Source organism: Dermacentor variabilis, chromosome 1 (assembly GCF_050947875.1).
Source record: "Dermacentor variabilis isolate Ectoservices chromosome 1, ASM5094787v1, whole genome shotgun sequence".
In the NCBI taxonomy this organism is placed as follows: domain Eukaryota; kingdom Metazoa; phylum Arthropoda; class Arachnida; order Ixodida; family Ixodidae; genus Dermacentor; species Dermacentor variabilis.
Genome location: NC_134568.1, coordinates 67,303,078 through 67,322,921, shown reverse-complemented (window position 1 = coordinate 67,322,921; position 19,844 = coordinate 67,303,078). Strand labels below are relative to the sequence as shown.

Below are 19,844 nucleotides of genomic sequence, written 5' to 3'. Positions count from 1 at the left end.
GTAATCAAGATCTAGCGACACCAACAGATCACCAAGCACTCAGCTAATCGATTGTTTCGCGCGCGTGCGTTTGCGTCCTTCCGTGCTCTCGCTGAAAATTCTTGCTGCCCGTGCGTGCGGCCGGCCACGGGGTTGGGGTAGGTGGGGGTAGAGTTACAGTATATGCTACCAAATGTAGCATATACTGTAACCTTTGGTAGCATATGAAGTAACTCTAGGTGGGGGTAAGGGGCTTTAGGTGGGGGTGAGCACTAGCACCACTGTTCCCAGCGGCGGTTTGGAAAACTAAAAAAAAAAATCACACAAGCAAAAGCAAATCAGCGGCGCTGGCGCAGCGCCGCACGCGCAGGTCGCCCCTTATACAGTAGGTCGTGGTCCGAACACACCGCGCGCCCTGGCACAGCCAGGGACGCAAAACCAAATAAATCTAGGGCGCGTGCCATGGCGCTTCGGCGAAAAAGTACCTAGAAATGTAGTACGTGCGGGCGGCGCATGGCGGCGCAGCGATCGAGCGCTGGGCTTGGGAGCAAATAGAAACAAGCGGCAGTGTTTCTGGTCTTAGTATCAGCAATGTGTATTTAGCTGTAACAGAGCTGCAACAGAAGTGCATTCAAGGTTGTATGCAGAATTTAGAGCTGCCTTAGTTCACAGCCTTATGCTGAAGTGGCTGCTGTGACACACTATGTGTTAAAACATTGGCTGCAGTAAGAGAACTGCTACCATTATGATGGTGTACACCTGCAATCTTTTGCAGTGGTGGCACTTATCACAAACTTCAAAGGGTGCTGCAATGCAAGGTTTAAAGCATAGGTAGTGCAAGGTTTGTAGAAACTAGATGCACATGCTGCCATGTACTATTGTTTAGAGCTCATTCTCGAGTGTATTTCTATTTCCCTACATGGGTCATAGTTATATGCCACGTACAGCTTTCATCACGTCCATTCAGCATGCAGAAGGATGTCTCCTTGAAGGAGTGACTTCAATAAGTTCTTTTATGGTTTCTGCTTCAGTCTGGTTTTGTGGGTTCCTCCCAACAAAAAAGGCTTTCGTACAATGTGCCAAGGTTTGTCTGCAAATGTTGCTTACTTAATTGATAACAGATAAACTCACTGTTATGGATCTTGCTGTGTATGATATCGATATGGAATATATAAACCTTTAGATGTAGTTCAGACCTGTTTATTGAAACAGCGCAACAATGCAAAGACATGTTGCGGAAAAACCCAGCTCTCTAGCTCCAATTTGCAAATAATATTTTCAGCTGATCCCGTTAACCTCCCTGCCTTTCCTTTTTTTTCATCTCTCGTGGCCAAGTGGTTCTAATTGGTTATAATTGTGGGGCCAGCTTTTATTAAGACAACTTCGGATTTTATTTTGCTGATCCTATCGATTCAGTTGGGCCAATTGGAGCCAGTTGGACTAATGGGTTCCAGTTGTGATCGTAAAATGGTAGGCGATCGACCCTAATCTTTGACTAGGTGTCTCTTAGTGGCACTCGCACCTCGGCATTGGTGTTCTTTAGGTTAAGCGAGCTAACGTCTCTCCCCTGGCATAATGAGGGCGAGGAGCGCGGGAGGCCGCCGAGGAGGAAGCGCAGCGCGTGCCAGCTGGCGGGACGTAGCCCCCTGGCGAACGGCACGCGAAGCGCACCTTACGCGCCCTCTCTGGTGCTGATGTCAGAGCAGGTAATGAGCGCGCCCGCAGCCCTTGCGAGCGAGCGAGCAAGTGAGCGCCGGGAGAGGAGAAATGAGAGAGGAGGGAGTGATGTCACATCCGCTCTGCTGGGCAGATGTTCAGTCTATGCCAGGCAACTGTTTTTCATTAATTAGCCAGTTAAATAGCTTGCCACCTTGTATGTTGTTATTACTTCCGCTTAATTGTACTTTGAGTTTCCAGGAATTTCTCCAAAGTCGTGCTCATATGGCGGGTCTCTAATGTCGACGATTCTGTGCTTTGGTGTGCGGTAATCAGTGTTTTCTCATTCTAATTATTCCAGGCACTTCAGTAACTCAGCTTGTAACTAAACTTATGCTCTGATATATCTATAGAGAAAGCCATGAATTTTGTAATGTACTATTATTCCTTTTTTCTGATTTATTTTGAATTTCGTCCCCGGTCTTCTCGGGAGGTGAACCGGAAGTGCTGCGTAAGAAACAATAGTGTCACTCGATGCTCGTGCCACTAAAAAAAAAAAAAAAAGAAAAAAAAATGGTCCTCTTAGAAATGTCAATGGGTTTTAAAGTTTGTTGTTGGGTTCGTTGTTGCATCACATCCATCTTATGTAGGGCGTGAGTATATGACATTTTTCATGCGAAGGCTTGATGTCGAGGCACGTGAAGTAACTTGTGTAGCTAAGAATATGGGCACCAGCTCACGACTTCTTACATTACCCTCCCATGAGTGCTTCTATGTTCAGTCATATAGACAAACATCTCGCCAAATACTTAGAATATTGCGACGAGATGTGTACAAAGTCCAGAATATTTGGCTGCGTGTGTTCAAAAAAAGATTTTGCACTCACCACTGCCCTGTTCTTGCTCAAATTTTGCAGAACGATCGCATTTTGTTGTCTGCTTCGTTTAGTATTGGGGGCGAGGAGTTACGGAGTCGCCATCTGTCGGAAGCGCCTCCCTTGCGTAGTATGAGGGATCGCGCGGAGCGCTCCTCATAGGTTTCGCTTACGGCACTCAATAAAAACAATACGCGGCTGCCCTCCTGGACATTTATGTAGGTGCTCTCAAAACGAAGGAAGTTTTTGATTGTCGATATATTATATCTTGGGCAAATTGAAAGGACAGAATCGTTTACAGACGCTATCTCTTTACCGAATACGTACAGTGAACACCACTGCGCGCGGTCGCCGCGATATGGAGTCTCCCGAACCGGCTTCTTGCGTGAACGGTAGGCAAACGCTGAGAGTAAGCTATGTGAAATATGTTCTTATAGTAGGCTGTCTGTATTACAAAATGGGGCATAACAAAGTGAAGCCTCAATGCAGCGATCGCACGGGTTCGCAGCGACCGACTGCGCGTCTGCATGCATGTCCGCGCGCAATGTTTTGCTTTCGCTGTGAGTGCGTTTTCGCACCGTGCCGTGAGCTTTAGGTCGCAGAATATGAGCATTTGACAGCACACTAGCAACCATTGTTGCGTGGACGCTATCAGACCTGTTCAAAAATAATTCCGTTATATAGACTTCGACGCCTACGGCGACTGTGATGTGCCGTCGCGATTATTTAATCTTTTATTGTCTTCTAAATTCTTGGCCATTTCAATATTATTTCGCGAGTTGCGTCGCACTGTACGTTTACCGGCCTTCTCAGCGTGCGATTTCCCTCTGCTTCTTTTTCGTAATCCACTGCATTAACTCATAACACAAACATGACCATATGCCATGCCTTTTTTTAATGCGCTTCTTACCGCTCCCTTTCCATTCCAGTGAACTTGCCAAAATCTAGCATCAACAAGTTCATAGACCTAACAAAGCGTCATGACATTAGCCGGGCAGCGGGCGGGGGCGAGAGTCTCAGTGCGCGTTTTCTGCTACTCACCGAACATCGCGAAGTCCCGGCGCCGTAGCAGAAATCTTCCTCGCGTTTGTGTTTGCTGCACACCCTATTTGTAGCTGATGGCTGTCTGCTGGTTCTAAGTTTCGCCAGCCAAGCTTCACGCAGCTCTTTGCCCTGCGGCTACGTGTGAATAAGGCTGACACCGGGCTCCGTTGCGTACGTCCGGCACTGCGGCACCGAGGAGTAGCCTACCATGCTGCACGCCTCCAAAGGCAGCCACTACCTATTATAGTACTTTCAAATGTTGTCAAGGAGGCGCCCAAGGCGGTAAAGCCTCACCACTTAATCAGAACGGCGGCGCAGGTGGGACTTTAAACTTTCGTTTTCAGCTCGCTTCGGCGCTTCCGAAGCAGCCAGCGCGGCCGCTGTGTTCACGTGATCCCTCATGCTACGTCACGTCGACGGGGGCGCCAGGTTTTCCAATGGTGGAGCTCGTCCCTAATAACACTTGGCACGATTAGTCGCCTGTTTTTAAGACAAAAATGAGAACCTGTTTTCGCCTATGGAAAAAATGGCGTCGGAAAAGCCAGCCCTGGCACAGACTTGTGTCGTCGCCTGCCGGCAGCAGCAGGAAAGAGTTGCTGTCGCGTAAATGACCGGTTTCAAAATGCCGTTTCGTCTGCGAAGCAGCTCCTTCCTGCTGTTGCCGGCAGGCGCCGACACAAGTCTGCCAGGATGGATGGGTGGATGGATGTTATGAGCGTCCCCTTTGGAACGGGGCGGTGGGTTGCGCCACCAAGCTCTTGCTATTATACTGCCTAATCTGCCTAATGTACTACCTAGGTTAAAAGAGAAAAAAAAAAACACACTATGAACTCCCACAACCAAATTTTCTGATCCGCTATCGCGAACTTTGCTTTTGTACGTCTCCATTTTTTGTCGTTTCCCTACTTCCACCAAACTTCCAATCGCCTCTTACTAACGTCTATTGCGGACATGTTTACTTTTCCACTGCTCTCACTGAACCCAAGGGCTTCAAGGAGGCCAGTGGCGACTAAATCGAACGCTGGACAGACGTCTTCACATTCTAATAAAACAGGCTCCATCGTTTCCCTAGCTTTAATTACCGCAGCAAGCACATGCTTCTTCTTCCTTCTTATATTGCGTGCCCTAAGGCATCCCAATCTCGCTTCGAAAAGTAATGAGCTTCCCTTTGAGTTATCATAAAAAAGTTTCTTTCCTGATTTAGTTTTTCCCTCTTAAGTAGTTACTCATAGCAGGTTTCTTTTCCATTGTCGCCACCCATGAAATTATTTCAGCCTCTCTGACTCTCCGCTTAACGTTCTTTGTTGCTGTGTTGCCCAGCCTACAGGCCGCATATTTGCTGGTAAGCTTCCTAGTTCTTTTCCTCCACTGTGAGTCAATGTTTTTTCTCTACAGATACCTCAACACTCTCCCAGCCCATTTACTTTCTTCCATATTCCTTAGTCGTTCTTCATAATCAATTTTACTGCGAGCTTCCCTTACTTCAAAACTAGTCCAGTCCATATCACCCTGCACAGCTTCATTTGTATTCTTCCCGTGAGCGCCCAATTCGAGGCGTCCCAGTGACCTTTGGTTCCCATCGAATCCTGATTGTACCCCTGATTTAAAGGAAACAACCGAATTTCCTAAAGTAAGTCCTGGAACCATTGCACCTTTCCACATACCCCGGGGCACCTTGTACCTATTGTATCCCCATAGCGCTATGTGCTTTATTATAGCTGCATTTCTCTTCTCCTTCACTGTTATTGTTTTTTTCCTGTGTTTGCATGTATCTGTTGCCTTCGTTTATCCGTATACCAAAGTATTTATATTGCCACTGTCTGTTCACTGTTTTCATTGAATACCATAACACCTGACACTAACACTAAATTTCAAACCTAAATTGTTGCCTTCCTGTCCACAGATATTAGCCAGACGTTGCAAATCACTCTGCTTGTTAGCTAGCAACACAATGTCGTCCGCATAAAATAAACCTGGAAGCTGCTGCTCTACTACTGTACCCGCCTGTTTGTATGAGAGATTAAACCCGATATTACTCTCTTCTAGCGCCCTCTCCATCCTCGCCATGTACATCATAAACAGCAGCTGGGATAAAGGGCACCCCTGCCTCAGTCCCTTGTTGATATCAACTTTCTCCTAGCTGCTCATCCCTTCCCATACAACGCAAACGGTATTTTCTAGGTAAATCTCTCTCAAAAGCTGTATACAATCGTCACCTAAGCCTTCCCCTTCCAGAATATCTCACAAAATATTGCAGTCTACGTTGTCATAGGCTCATGTAATGTCTAAAAAGGCCACATATAACGGTCTCCTTTTTACTTTTGATATTTCAATATACTGAGTAAGAACAAATAAGTTATAATCCAAACGCCTACCTATTCTGAACCCATTCTGAAGTTCTCCCAAAATGCCATTATTCTCTGCCCATGCTTGCAGCTTTAATTTGATTGCCTGCATTGCTAGCCTGTATATTACCCTTGGAACGGTCAACGGTCCATACGAGTGAATTCTATCTTTCTCCCACTTACCTTTATAAATTGAATTCATTCTACTTTGTCGCCAACTGCCTGGTATTCGTCCATCCTTTAATGTTTTTCCCACTGGTTTCACCAGAGCTTCCTTACTTTTTGGTCCTAGTTCATTAATCAGCCTAACGGGAGCCTCGTTTAGCCCTGTGGCTGTGCGCTTAGGAATTTTCCCTTCGGCTTTCTTCTAGTTGAACTTTGTCAGCACCAGCTCTTTTGCCACCTGGGTCTCTTTCATGCTCTTTTTTTCTTCAAACACAACCTCGTCATTGCCTTGGGAAGATTCGGCTGTTATTTTTCGGGTGTAATTTATTGCCGCTTCCCCTTCCAGATTATTTCCATCTCCGTCCAGGATATGTTGTTGTATTGTTGTTGACTTCCTGCCTAATAATTTTATGTGGTTTCAAAATATTCTAGGTGCGGCCTTCTTTTTCTCACGTATTTCTGACCAACCAACGTTCACTTTCACCTTTTAATTTTACTTGCACCAGTATTTGAACCATATACCTTTTCTCCCGGTATATTTCTCATTTACTGGCTGCTTCATCCTGCGGTAACTGCGCCTTCTTTGCCTGCCTGTGCTCTCGGGATGCTTTCTGTTGTCCGGCGATCGCTTCTCGTATCTCCCTGTTCCACCAGCTTTTCGGTTTCTTTTTTTCCTTTCCAACGAACATGTTGTTTCTCTTTTCGTATTTCTGTCGTTATTACACTTAGAAGCTCACCATATTCCCACTCTTTACTTGGCCATTTGTCAAGTTCTTCCTCTACATTGGTGACTATATTTGTTATTTGTTCAACGTTCAAATTTGGACTGGCCATTCTGACTGGCCAAGGCCGGCTTTTCAGACGCCATTTTTCCCATAGGCGAAGACAGTTTCTCATTTTTGTCTTAAAAAACAGGCTACTAATCGTGTCAAGTGTTATACTAAACGAAGCAGACAACAAAATAAGATCGTTCTGCAAAATTTGAGCAAGAACAGTGCAGCGGTGAATGCAAAATCTTTTTTTTGAATACACGCAGCCAAATATTCAGGACCCTGTACACTGTGCATGAACTCAAAACTTCAATTTGTGTGGCATACCTTATATCTGAAGCATACTAAGGCCATTGTGACTGGAACCACAACTTCAAAGTGCTCGTGCTCGTTCACCAGCTTCTCGAATTCTCTAGCGAGGTCAATTTGCTGCAAAGAACAAAAGTGCAAAAAAATTCAAGCATTAATGATTATCCTATGCCTTCGTCTCTTGTAGGCTTTTGTCAATCTTTTTTTCAATTTTGCTCCTGCCACATTAGATGCTCAGATGTGAGGCTTTATCGAGGGTCATTGTAAATATTGATTGGTGTTGGAAACCAGTGCAGCCTTTTTCTAAAATACACTGACCACTGCGCACATGAAACAGATCCGTGCGGTGGGACTTCCTATGCCGTGTACATCAAACATCCAGAGATAAAGCCTCATTGGTCCACCGTAAATATGAACAGGCATTGAATCAGCTTAAAACAATATTTAGTTCTAAAGTACAGACCACTACTAATCTAAAACCACTGTCTTCTCATTGTGTAGGCTTTTAAAAGAGGAGGGTGATGGCAGATAGGTTTGTTGTCCGAAACTTTGCAGCGCTGGAGTGTCTCAAATCTTCATTTGCATGTGAACTCACCTGTTTGTGCTTTTGACCAATGATGTGTACTGTACATACTGTTTCAAAAGTAACTAGATAATAAGGTAGCGACATAGTTACGATGACAAGTGCGGCCTTGCGTGATGTCATGAAGTTACTGGAAGAAGGCTGGTGCTCGGCATAAACGTATTCGGTCCTCACTGACGAGTTTTGTCAAAGTTCAAAAATCAACCTCTGTCTGAAGAGGTTCTCTTGGAACCTGGGCAGAACCCTCGGCGGTCCTCAAATTCCTGCACAATTAGGAGGGGTCTCGATTTGAGATTTTGAGTCATCGCTGTTCATGTCCATTCAAATCGCCATTTTTATCTTCATTTGCTCCAAATGTCTTTTTAGAACGCAGCTATTAGGCGCCCATTCCTGTGACGAGCGTCGGCGTCGTACTTCGTAACCGAGCGAACAAGCACAGCGAACGATGAAAGCAAACGGAGTGCTGCGGGAGATGAAAGACGGCGATAGCGTTGAGAGCGCGAGGAGGAAAGCGGAGGAGGAGCGTATGGCGAAAGTGTGAGAAAAAACGTAATGCCGCGCAAGACGGGCTGTGCGGCGACAATGGCTACGAGATGGTGCTTTTGGAAATAAAGCGCTAAAGCACTTTGAGAATTTTAAAGTAGCGACACTCTCCTCCCCGCTGCGCTTTCTTCCTCGATTCTCCTCGTGGGCCAGCTCCGCGCGTTGCGCACGGCACGCTCTTTCTCCATAGACGTCCGCACGCCAAGTTTCATCCTAGACGCCAGCGCTCGTTTCTTCCCTGGCGGACCGATTTCACCTCCAACGGGTGTACTTTTCCGCCGCTTCCCTTCAAGGTCGCGCCCGCGTTCAGTTCGCGCTATGCGCTAAACGTCTCTTGTTTGTGACGGCGCCTCTTCGGATGACTGAAAATTATTATTGTGTTGTTAACTGTCACAACAGCAACGTAAACACGAAAGGGTTGATGCCACCAGTGAAGTCATGCCGATTCACAAGAAAATGGTACGAAAAAAGCAAACGACAGACATGGATTACTGCGGTGCGCCGAAATAAGTAAACAACTGGCAAACGAAGCGATCTCGTTCATTGATCACTCGTGAGTGTATGACGGTTTTTACATGTAATCCACGCGAGTCTCATGATTACTGAGTATATAATCCTTTTATTCATATAAGAACTTTCGGTTGTTCGACCAGCGCTTGTCCTGTCTTTCTCGTGTTTCGTTTGTGTGTGCGCTGCCCAAGAATGGAAACTACTTCCGTTGCATGCGCTAGCAGTGGCCGAAGTTCACGCGTGCCGAGAAATTGAATATATGCACGATGCATTGAACATGACCGGAGTTCATTCCTGCATCACCATTGCACCGATCGATCGAGGTACTGGACGATACACGCCCGCGTCTTGGTTGCGCCGGCATTGCTGAAGCAGAAATGATTACTAATACTTTCAACTGCCGTCTCTTGAGCACTGCTAAAAAACGGCCAAGCTATTTACATTGCTGCATCTGTTCTATATTGTAGGGGACGTACTAGTTAAAGTTGTGTGCGCATGTTGTACTTTTACTATTCGGCGATATATTTTGTTTATTTCCGCACAGTATGTCGATGGAAGTCCGTTGTCGCCATCAGAGACAACACGAATTTGTAGCAAACATATTGTGGGAAACTGCAGCAATGACTTCAGCTAACACGCATCGTATGTGCCGACGATTTTTTCGACGGCACATACGATGTCGTTTCCAATTACCTGCTCAGTGCCACTTACATGGCTAAGAAGACGCTGCCCTTTCGCCGCATTGCAGCCATGAAAATAATCGTCAAGCGTACCGATCTTCTTAAAGGCAAATAGAAGCGTGTGCATCGTCCTTCGAATAGAACGTCCACGTGTACACACACGTAGGCACTCACCGCGCGCGGTACGAAACGTGCTCAAACACGCGCAGTGCAAGAGGCAATCAAAGCGGTGTGAACGAGAGATGGGAGAGGCGTACACCCGCTAGTTGAATTTTGCCCCGCATGCGGCGCTCTCACGCCGGCGCGGCTAGAGTTACTGTATGTGCTACCGCAGGTACCTACGGTAGCATATACAGTAACTCTAGGCGCGGTTAGGCGCGGCAGCGGTGCCGTTCTTGTCTATGGCTCCCGCGGACGGGCCGAAGTATTCGATGGAGGCGCATGATTTTGGGCCACTTGCGCTCCAAAGTGGTGTAGAAAATTTTGAAAAATGGCGATAACAGCATCGAGAATGCTGAATATAACGTTTATATGGAGGTTGGTTTCTTAAAGCGGTATGGATGGGGCATACTGATGTAAAAGGAGCTGTGAGGCGAGTTCTATACGTCAGATATTTTTTGTGGCACATAATAAGGTGCTTTACATTGTGGATATGATCTTGTATTGCTTGTAGAACATCCCTCTGTGTTTGGCTTTTTTTTCTTACCTGTGCGCGCATGTGCACCGGAGGTATTATATCCAGCGTGCTTTCTTTTATTGAATTAGTCGCGAGTGTATCGTCCGTTCGTATGTTTGTCTTCTCAATGTCAAAGTGTCTTTTCCGCTGTGGTCTCTAGACTAAATGGGACGGTTGCGCAATTTCAGTGCGAGCAAGCGTGCGCGATCATGTGAACACCCGCTACAAATTGCCTGTATTCGTGAGAAAACCAAATAATAATCTTCACCCACTAATGCGTGCGTGGCAGCCCAATTCAAAGGAAATTCAAGAACTGAAAAATAATGCGGAAGCTCTACTGGAGTTGTCTAAGTATGCGTAAGCATACCTCCGAATTTCAGTTAAGCCACCCCCAAATTTAAGTTGGACCACGTCGAAATTTCAAGTTGGGCCACTTACAAATTTCAAGTTGACCAGCCCCAAAATTTAAGTTCGCCCACCTCCAGAGTTCAACTTGGTGTATCCCCTAATTTAAGCTGGCCCACCCCCAAATTTCAAGTTGGCCCACCCCCGAACTATATTTGGCCCACCCCAAATTCTAAGTTCCCGCCACGCTCAAATTTAACTTGGACCACGTCCAGATTTCAAGTTGGCCCACCCAAAAATTTCAATGGGCCCACCTACAAATTTAATGTTGACGTCACCCCAAATTTCAAGTTGACCCACTCACAAATTGCAGTTGGTGCACCCCTACTATAAGCTTCCCCATACATTTTATAAGGAGCCGTATGCATCTCTATGGGTATATACTTATTATTTTTTTGGTGGGGGGCTTTAAATTGTTCCTTATCGCTTATTAAGCTACCAATCATCTATATTTACACTATCATAATGTATAAATGTCTTAAATATGCAAATTACGCATTTTTGTGCAGATACAAGGCATTACACTTTTCACATGCAAGGCCGGTGTACTCGCCAAAGAATGCTTACGCATTAAAAACGCAATGTAGACCAGCTGGCACTGATCACCCGCAATGCCACGGGTATATTTGGCATTAACTTTTTTAGGGCCTACATTCATTGTACCATGGGACTGACGCACACATCGAAGTAAGCTGGAAAGAAAGCTCCTCTACCAGCCGCTATTTCGATTTTCAGTAAAACAGGCAACGGATCCTAACAATCACGAAAAGTGCAATCGAGAGGCCGTGTCTTCGCACATAATTGTTCACAGTGGAAAGCAAAACCTATAGTCATGTATTTTCGCCTAACTAACGGGTGACGACGTGCGAGGTGATGAGTCCCAGTAGAATATTCAGCATATTGAGGACACCCCCATTCTTATGCATCGTACAAATTGTCGCCGTAAAACGCTGATGAGCAGGCTGCAAGAATAAAATGAAAAAAAATGAAGCATTAGGGGATGCTTTGAAACGAGCAATAAGAAAGGCTTCATAATTACCTCGCAAACAACACGGTTCTTTGTTGGAACAAAGTTCTTTCGACCAATGTTGTGCAGCCACTGCTTCTTGCGCAAGCCCTCACGCATAATGACATCATAATCACAAAAACTGCATAACCATCTTCAGGCTTCTTACTGCAGTTATATGCGTTACAGCATGGCATAGCGCTAGCGTAACACCGCAGGAAACACAACGTGCAACGTTCGCTGCACCGAGCCAGCCGCGAGCTAAGGAGAAAAAGGGCGCCAACGGAAAACACAAGCAAAACGCAAGATCCGCGCGTTTCTAAGGGTGACGGCAAGGAGACCAATCGCCGTGCAGAAAAACGGGGGCAAAACTGGTTCCTGTAAAGCCCCTTAAACTTCTTAAAGTAGTGCCACGCTTTGAAGAATGACGCCTCCTCCTCGAGCGCTGTGGCCGAAGCCGACGCCGTGTCGCTATTGGTCTAATGGCATCACGTGGCCCCTTGCGCCGGCTTCGTTTGTTTACAGTCACGCTTCAATGCCATTTTTGCTCGAGAAGCGGCGCTTGTTGGCGCCATTCCTTCCATTCCTATTCTGTGTTGTTTTGATTTTGTGAACGCCTTCAAGGATGTATTGTGGCAAGTGCGACGTCGCTTCACGTCATTTTCTGTGACCTCGACCTGCTGCGCGTTCGGATGCCAATATAGCTTTAGCAAAGGCAAGAATCTGTTCGCGATACCGTCCGGTAAGCGCGACGGGTTAAGAAGAAAGACATGGCTTCACCGAATCGGGAGGGAGAACTTCCGACCAACTCCCTCCGCGCGACTGTGCGAAGTAAGTTGTGAGTCTCTCAGAGCCTCTCTATGGTATGTGCCGGGCTTGCGTATTGTGCTGCGGGCAATAACGTAGCAGATATTGCACAGTTCACTGTGCATGTTGTCATTTGTACGCACGCTTTAACACGATTTTTACGCAACGTCTGCTTTATTTGTATACGCACTACGTGGTCGTGTTAGTCGTATTTGGTGCGCTTAATTGTTTTGTACGCCAACCGGCTTGAGTTCGCGGGCACGCGAGGTTGCGCGTGATAACATGATCACGAAATTTTAAAGATTCAGCGCAGCCCTTTTGACAAAATTTCAGTCTCGATCATGAAAGCGCCTCAGGAGAGCAACTCTGCCTTTTGTGGTTACTTACTAGCCTTCTTTAGATAGAATAGCTTTGTTTGCCTCATTTGTTCGTGTTTCTCGTTGGCGGTCGCCCGGTGGCTTTGCGATACAGAGGCACCGATGAAAAGCGTGCGTGCTCTCCAGAAACCGTGTTACGCGATGCGTTCGTCGCCGAGCGACAACACCATAGGTAATTGAGACGTATGTGCTAATTCGCGTGAGCTTTAAAGTGTACGAAGCTTAAGATGCGGCGGTGGAGCACTTGCAAAGAAAACGTGCGGTCGCCCGCCCGTTCCCTGGCTGGTTTAGTCGTCGTTCGTGCTTAGTCGTTTGCTCGTTCGTTCGCACGCTCGTTTAGTCATTCGTTTAGTCATTTGCTCGTTCGTTTAGCTCGCGCGCTCGTATAGTCGTTCGCTTGCTCGTTCATTCCACTATTAGTTTCTACAGTCACTATGCCTAATTGAGACGCGCTTGCTGTAGGACTCTTGGCTGGTGCGTTTATTTACGCAATGAGACAATAAATGGTGCACACGGACTTGTGACTGCAAAGGCAAATCTGTAATGCATCTATGCTGAAAATAAACTGTTAACTTGCAACTCGAACGCCGTTTCATATAATTGTGACCTATAGATAAAACATCATTTCACTTGCCGCAATTTCGGCCGCGTCATGGCGGGGGGATTCTTTGCGCGATCATGACTTCGCTAATGAAGTCACGTCTCGCAAATGTTACTTCGGAGGGAGTGCAACCGTGCTCAATGCATGCACCTCAGTGCAATTCGGTTCGCGACAAGTACGTCACTTAGTAAACGGACAAACCAACGCACGATGAAATGTTATTCGTGATAAGTCATTAACCTGAAAAAAATTACTGAAGCCCACAGTGGTTTTGTTTGAGATTGAGTCAAGCATTGTTATCGCGCTCCCGCTTCGCGCACGAATGCTGAAAACTTATTTTATTTGTGTACGCAGAGTCCCGACTCGATGATCGGCCGCGCTATTTCTGTCGACGTTGAGACGCGAGAAACATAACAGGACCAGCGCCCACCTCTGAGCCTTTGCGCGCGCTTAGACTGTGTTACGTTTCGCCTACGACGCGCGGTTTAGCCGGCGCGGATGCAACGGACGCCGGGGCTTCGTTCAAAGCGGCAGACATTTTGGCCCGTTCGGCGCCGCCGCTACGCCTCCCTGCCAAGCGCGTCCAGGCATGTTCCAATGCCACGTGTCTTCATGTGCGTGTGTGAGTGTATGTGCATATTGGTGCCCACGCTTGTCGAAGCGCGGCAGCCGGGGAGAGGAGCTCCCAACAACTGTGAAGCAAGGGGGTCCGAGCGGCGCCGACACGACGGCTGCTCCTCCTTCTCTTCCCATTGTGCCCACGCTTGTCGAAGCGCGGCAGCCGGGGAGAGGAGCTCCCAACAACTGTGAAGCAAGGGGGTCCGAGCGGCGCCGACACGACGGCTGCTCCTCCTTCTCTTCCCATTGTGCCCACGCTTGTCGAAGCGCGGCAGCCGGGGAGAGGAGCTCCCAACAACTGTGAAGCAAGGGGGGGGGGGTCCGAGTGGCGCCGACACGTCGCTGCGCCACCTTATCCCATTGTTCCCGAGCGGCACAGTCACGTGCTCGTCTATAGAGGGGTTCCTTCTTGCCCTCAACTGCGAGAGTATAAAAGCAGCTGCCCCCGGACGCCAAGAGGGCTCCGATTTCTTCTGTTGAGTAACGTGCACTCCCGTCTCTCTACTTCGGTCAACCTGACCGCCAACTCTTTGCGATGTTAGAATAAACAAGTTGTTTTGTTGTTACCAGTCGACTCATGCTTTGCCGGGACCTTCGGATGCTTCCAGTTGTACCCCAGGCCGCCAGGCCAACGCTACCCTTGGGGCTTGCGACCCAGGTGCAACAACGGGCGTCAGCGCCGAGTTCCCAACAACTCGTACCAGCGGTGCGATTACAACAACTGGGAAGCACGCACGTTGGCGGTACTGTAGCTTGTAATACACTTTCGAACCTTCAGAGCAGTGATCTCCGTCAATCTTTGTACGTCATAGCTGATACGCGCCGCGAATTCACATGGTTAGGGTGGCGCGGATTCTTTAAGCTGAGGGTTTGCTGGAAGTCAAGATGTTGTCATTCGATCGTAAACGTGTTATTTACAACCATTCGCAACAAGATCTTGCGACACGCCCTTAACAAATGTTGCGTACCTAATTGTAGGGCACGCGATACATTCGCAGTCGTCAACGCACAGCGGTAACACTCCTTCAGATACTTAAAAAAATATTTATCAAAAAATGAAACAAAAGCCGCCGTTACTGAATTTGTATAACTATCCGACTAGAAATTCTATGCTGTACACGAAGTTATGCAGAGCTGGAAAGCCAACGTGAACGCCTAAACAGCACTGCCTTGCTATGCGTGCATTCACTCTGCGAAAGGTCGTCTGCTGCGCTCGAGCATCGTAGGCGGCGCCACGGTCGAGGAGGAAGCGTGAACGAGAGGAGAAACGAGGAGGGTGAAGGCGGAGGAGGAGAGTGTCACTACTTTACGAAGTTTAAGGGGTTTGAGGTTCCTGTGGGGGGATGCGCAAGGGGTGAGGAGGAGGCGAGGAGGTCGCGCGGCGGCGGCAGTCTAAAAATTGACGGTACTTTCAAATTATCAAGGGATCTTATAAAGCGCCGCATGAGCGGAGGTCTGTCTGCTGCGACTGCTGTGAATAACGCCTACGTGTCACCCACGCGCTGCCTCTCGCGATCTCCCAATTAGCGAGGCAGTCGCGCCACCCTTTGCTCCATAGGCAACGTGCCGCTCGAGACAGATTGTCCTCGCTAACCAATATATCGCGAAATGAAAACGCGTATAGAGCTGCGCTCAAACTTCGCATGTGTGCACAAACTTGAGTATTGTAACCGTCGGTCATCTTTTTCTTACTCCAATTCCACTTCCCCAGTGTTGAGTAGCTGGTCAGAACTTCGAAGCAGGCCGACCTCGCAGCTTGTCCTTCATGCTAAACTCTACCCGCCGTGGTTTCTTAGTGGCTATGGTGTTGGGCTGCTGAGCACGAGGTCGCGGGATCCAATCGCGGCCACAGCGGCCGCATTTTCATCTTGGAAAAATGCGAAAACACCCGTGTACTTAAATTTAGGTGCACGTTAAGCCCAGGCGGTCGAACTTTCCGGAGTCCCTCACTACGGCGTGCCTCATAATAAGATCGTGATTTTGGCGCGTAAAACCCCATCATTTCATACTAAACTCTCTGCAGCACGCTAGTTAGCCGTGACTAAGCTTCTTTCTCTATTGCTCACGGCATGTACTCGAGACCGGCCGTGTCTTAACATCTGTTCATTGCTCATGGCTATTTTGCAAGACCCTTCCTCTTTACATTTCTTTCAGTTCTTCGTAACCTGTTGTGGCAACGTCGTCACCAGCAGGTTTTCTGGAGCGGTAGTGCAGAGCATGTTCACGGACTCTTCGACAAAAAAAAAAGAAAAAAGCAGCAGGCGCCTTGTGGTCGGTGTATGCACTTTGAAACGATCGAGATGCCACGTACGTGAACGGAGACAAACCCCATACATTGCAATGAAGGGGGTGGGCGGCGCTTACGAAGGCGGTATCGGCTCTCCGCACGTGAATTCGCTGCTTAAAGCGTGCAGGTCCGTGATGGTTGTGCGCGTTCCACCCATGTTGATTTGTCCTCTAAAGTAGAGATCAGTGGTTCCATGCAGTGCGTTCACTGCGCCCGATTACAAAGAAAGAGCAAATAAATTGGTTTAGCGTCGGCGAGATGGGTTGCGTTAGACACCTGTGGCTCGGACGCCACGCTCCGCATGGCCATCAATACGGCACTCGGACTACCACTGCACTTTTCTGCCCATAATTAAGCTCCTCCGCGTTTGAGTATACACTTAATGGACGAACTCAGTGATGCTCATTGTAGTCGCCAAATCCACCACTACACTCAGTCGACGCAAGGCCCATCCTCTCCAATCGGTTGCTCTCTGTGCCCAATCTCGCACACAAGCTCCACTGTCCACAGCGTCACAAGGACGTGACGCCACCTGAGCAGCTCACATTTTCCATGCGTACCTTGCCCGATACCATGAAGCCACAGAGGTATGCTCAAAATGAGACCCTGATGTGGGTTTCAGAAACACACCAGCGATGCACCCTTTCTCTCCACAGATGTGCTATCCCCAACGCGACGCCTTGAGCCGAGTTGTGCGTTTCCGGCATGTTTCCGGCATATGCCGAGTATATTGCTGCATCGAGTGTGGTGCGTACCCGGCTCACGACGAACTCTTGTAGATATACAGTAAAACTACATCGATACATTTTGGAAAAAAAAACCGCAAGACGTACTAACCGGAAAAACGGGCGATCCGAAGTAGCTTAAGAAGTTTGACGGACTCTACTATTGTTGACATCTACGTAATGCGAAGCGTCGCGCCGATCGTTACGGCACGAGATGCAGACACTCGTCGAGCAGGTGCTGCTGTGGCGGCCCGAGATGCGTTTTGTGGTGGTGGGTGACGCCGGATGCCACCGAAGCGAAACGCGGTGCCCACATCGCACCGACTGCAGCAGGGAACGGCGGCGTGTCTGCCTACTAAAAGCGTGCAGTACGCTATCAATGGCACTACGCACCACGCTCTTTAAAACGGATAGGTGAAGATGCTTATCGAAATAGGTTTGGCGTCGATAGCTGTGAATGCGGCGTGCGACGACATCGGAGATTTGCTGGTACCGGAATAAGAAACTGTGCGCGCCATTGTTTTCACGTGAGACGGGCGGCTATATACCGCTCCCGAGTGCCTCGAGCAGCCAGTCGCATGGCAATTTTCCGTGTATTTGGGCTTATTCCACACTCGGAAAAACACTTTTATGTAGCACGTATTGAGCAACAGAAAGCTGTATCGGGAGTTTTTCATGTTGCTCTACAATGTTCTCATTGAAACTTTTCGTCTAATATAATAATTAAGAATTTGATTAATTAATTAAGACTGATCTGATTAGGGGGAATGCAAAAAAATAATCAGTACATCCAAGCGATGGCAAACAGCATTACCTTGGTTTGGTCCAGTTACGTGGTAGACAGACAAATAACTTTATTGCGGTCCTGATCTAGCCAGTAAAGACTCGGGGTCCCCGGCTCGCCGCTGGCTGCTCTCATGTCGGAATTGGGAGGCCAAGCCTCTCCGCTCTTTCACGGGCCCTCTGGACGGCCGTGCACTGGATGGTGAGTTCTGTACTTGAGATGGACTCTTCTCAGTCCTGTTCGCTGGTGGGTGTCGTATCCCGTAATGCCGACACTGCCAGAGCATATGAGCTGGAGTGCTAAACTCCCCACAATCCGGGCACTGCGGATCAGTTTCTGTGTTAATCCTGCTTAGGAAACCTCGATCGCGAGGGATATGACTTCGTCTGGAGCATCCTAAGCGTGATCGCCTGAGATCTACATAGTTGTGGGTGTGGAGGTGGGAAGCGCCTACGTTCCTTTTTATAGTGGGAGACGATCTCATGGAAGGTTGGTAATTGGTCGCTGTGGCCGATCTACTTCGTATCCAATGAAGCCCCCATCGCCGTCGCGGCGCGTGAGTTCTCACGCACGGTGGTGAGCAATCTCATTGGGGTTCGGGCAGCCCGGCAGCACGTCGTCGCCCATGTGAGCGGGGAACCACGTAATGTTATGCACGAGGTCAGAATTGGTCTTGGATTTGTTTTCCAGAATCGCCGCAGCTTGTCTCGCAACCATTCCTGAAGCAAAAGCCCTGATGGCCGCGCGGGAGTCAGTGTAGATATACGGCCTTTGAGAATCCTGCATCGCCAGCGCAACCGCCACCTGCTCTGCTACGTCGGCTGTGATAGCGTCTACTGAGGCCGCAGATAGGAGCTCGCCCTTCTCGCTGACCGTCGTGACAGCGAATTTACCGGAGCGCCCATATTGAGCTGCGTCCACGAAGGATTCCATGCCGACCGTTTTCTTTAATATCACCCTGGCTCGAACCGCTTGCCTGCCCGCGTTGTGCTGTGGGTGAACGTTTCTGGGGAAGGCACCGACGGCGTAGATCCCTCTTAGGTTCTCGTCTAGCTGAACCGTCTCACTCTGACTGTGTCGCGGCCGCAAGCCTGCCGCGTACAAGAGGCGCCTACCTGCGCTGGAGCCCGAGAGCCTCGCGATCTGCGCCGACCGTTGCGCTTCTATTAGTTCGAGGGTGGTGGTGTGAACGCCGAGCTGCAATAGCCTGTCCGTGCTCGCCGTGACCGGAATACCCAGTTCTTTTCTGACGCTTTTCCGCATCAGCGCATCAAGCTTGCCCTTTTTAGTCTTAGTCCACTGCAGGGCCGAGACCACATAGTTGATATGGCTCATAAGAAAAGCGTGATACGCCCTAAGAAGGTTGTCCTCGCTTAGCCCCCCCCCCTTCTTATTGGGGACTCTCATGATTAATCTGAGAATATTCTCAGTTTTGGAGGTCAGATGCGCTATGGTTTTGGAATTACAGCCCCTGGCATCGAGCAACAGTCCTAGAACTCTGATCGAGTTTACCCTGGGGATCTTCTGGCCGTCGCTTGTGGACACATGTATGGGGATCTGCTCGAGTGGTGTGAGCCCCCGAACCCTGTCTTTGCGGTCTGTATAACATGAGCTCTGACTTGGCCGAGGAGAGTGGGAGACTCGTGCCCCTTAGGAACGACTCGGTCACGTCTAAGGCCTCCTGGAGCGCCTGTTCCACGGCCGCCTCCGAGCCTCCCGGGCACCAGGTCGCAATATCGTCGACGTAAAGCGCGTGTCCCACATTTGGTACGGCGGCCAGCCCCTTCGAGAGCCCGTGCATTGCAATGTTAAAGAGAAGGGAGAGATCGCCCCTTGTGGTGTGCCTCTGTTTCCCAGCGCGAATGGTTCTGATTTGTGAGAGTGGCTTGTTGGGCTAGTTGGTACATGGTTATGGTTGGTAATCTGTGTACAAGCGTTTGAAAAAGAAAAACAGGGAGGATCGCGAAGTGCGCGACAAAATAAAAAATTACCGACGATTACGTTACTTCCTAATGCGAAATTTGAGCGCAGCAAATAAGCTGTTTCACCTTTTCGATAGATTGAGGCAAAGAAATCGAGCAACACATGTATGCGCTATCA

General features: G+C 48.5%; 1 protein-coding gene across 1 annotated transcript in view; it reads right to left on the bottom strand.

The window, feature by feature from the left end:
• Positions 1 to 19,844, bottom strand: part of LOC142578953 (aromatic-L-amino-acid decarboxylase-like) — a 111,092-nt gene that overhangs the window by 4,596 nt on the left and 86,652 nt on the right. Inside the window, exon 12 of the mRNA XM_075688695.1 lies at positions 7,161 to 7,262. Within this exon, the coding sequence (XP_075544810.1) occupies positions 7,161 to 7,262 (102 nt within the window). The remainder of the gene's footprint in view (positions 1 to 7,160; positions 7,263 to 19,844) is intronic.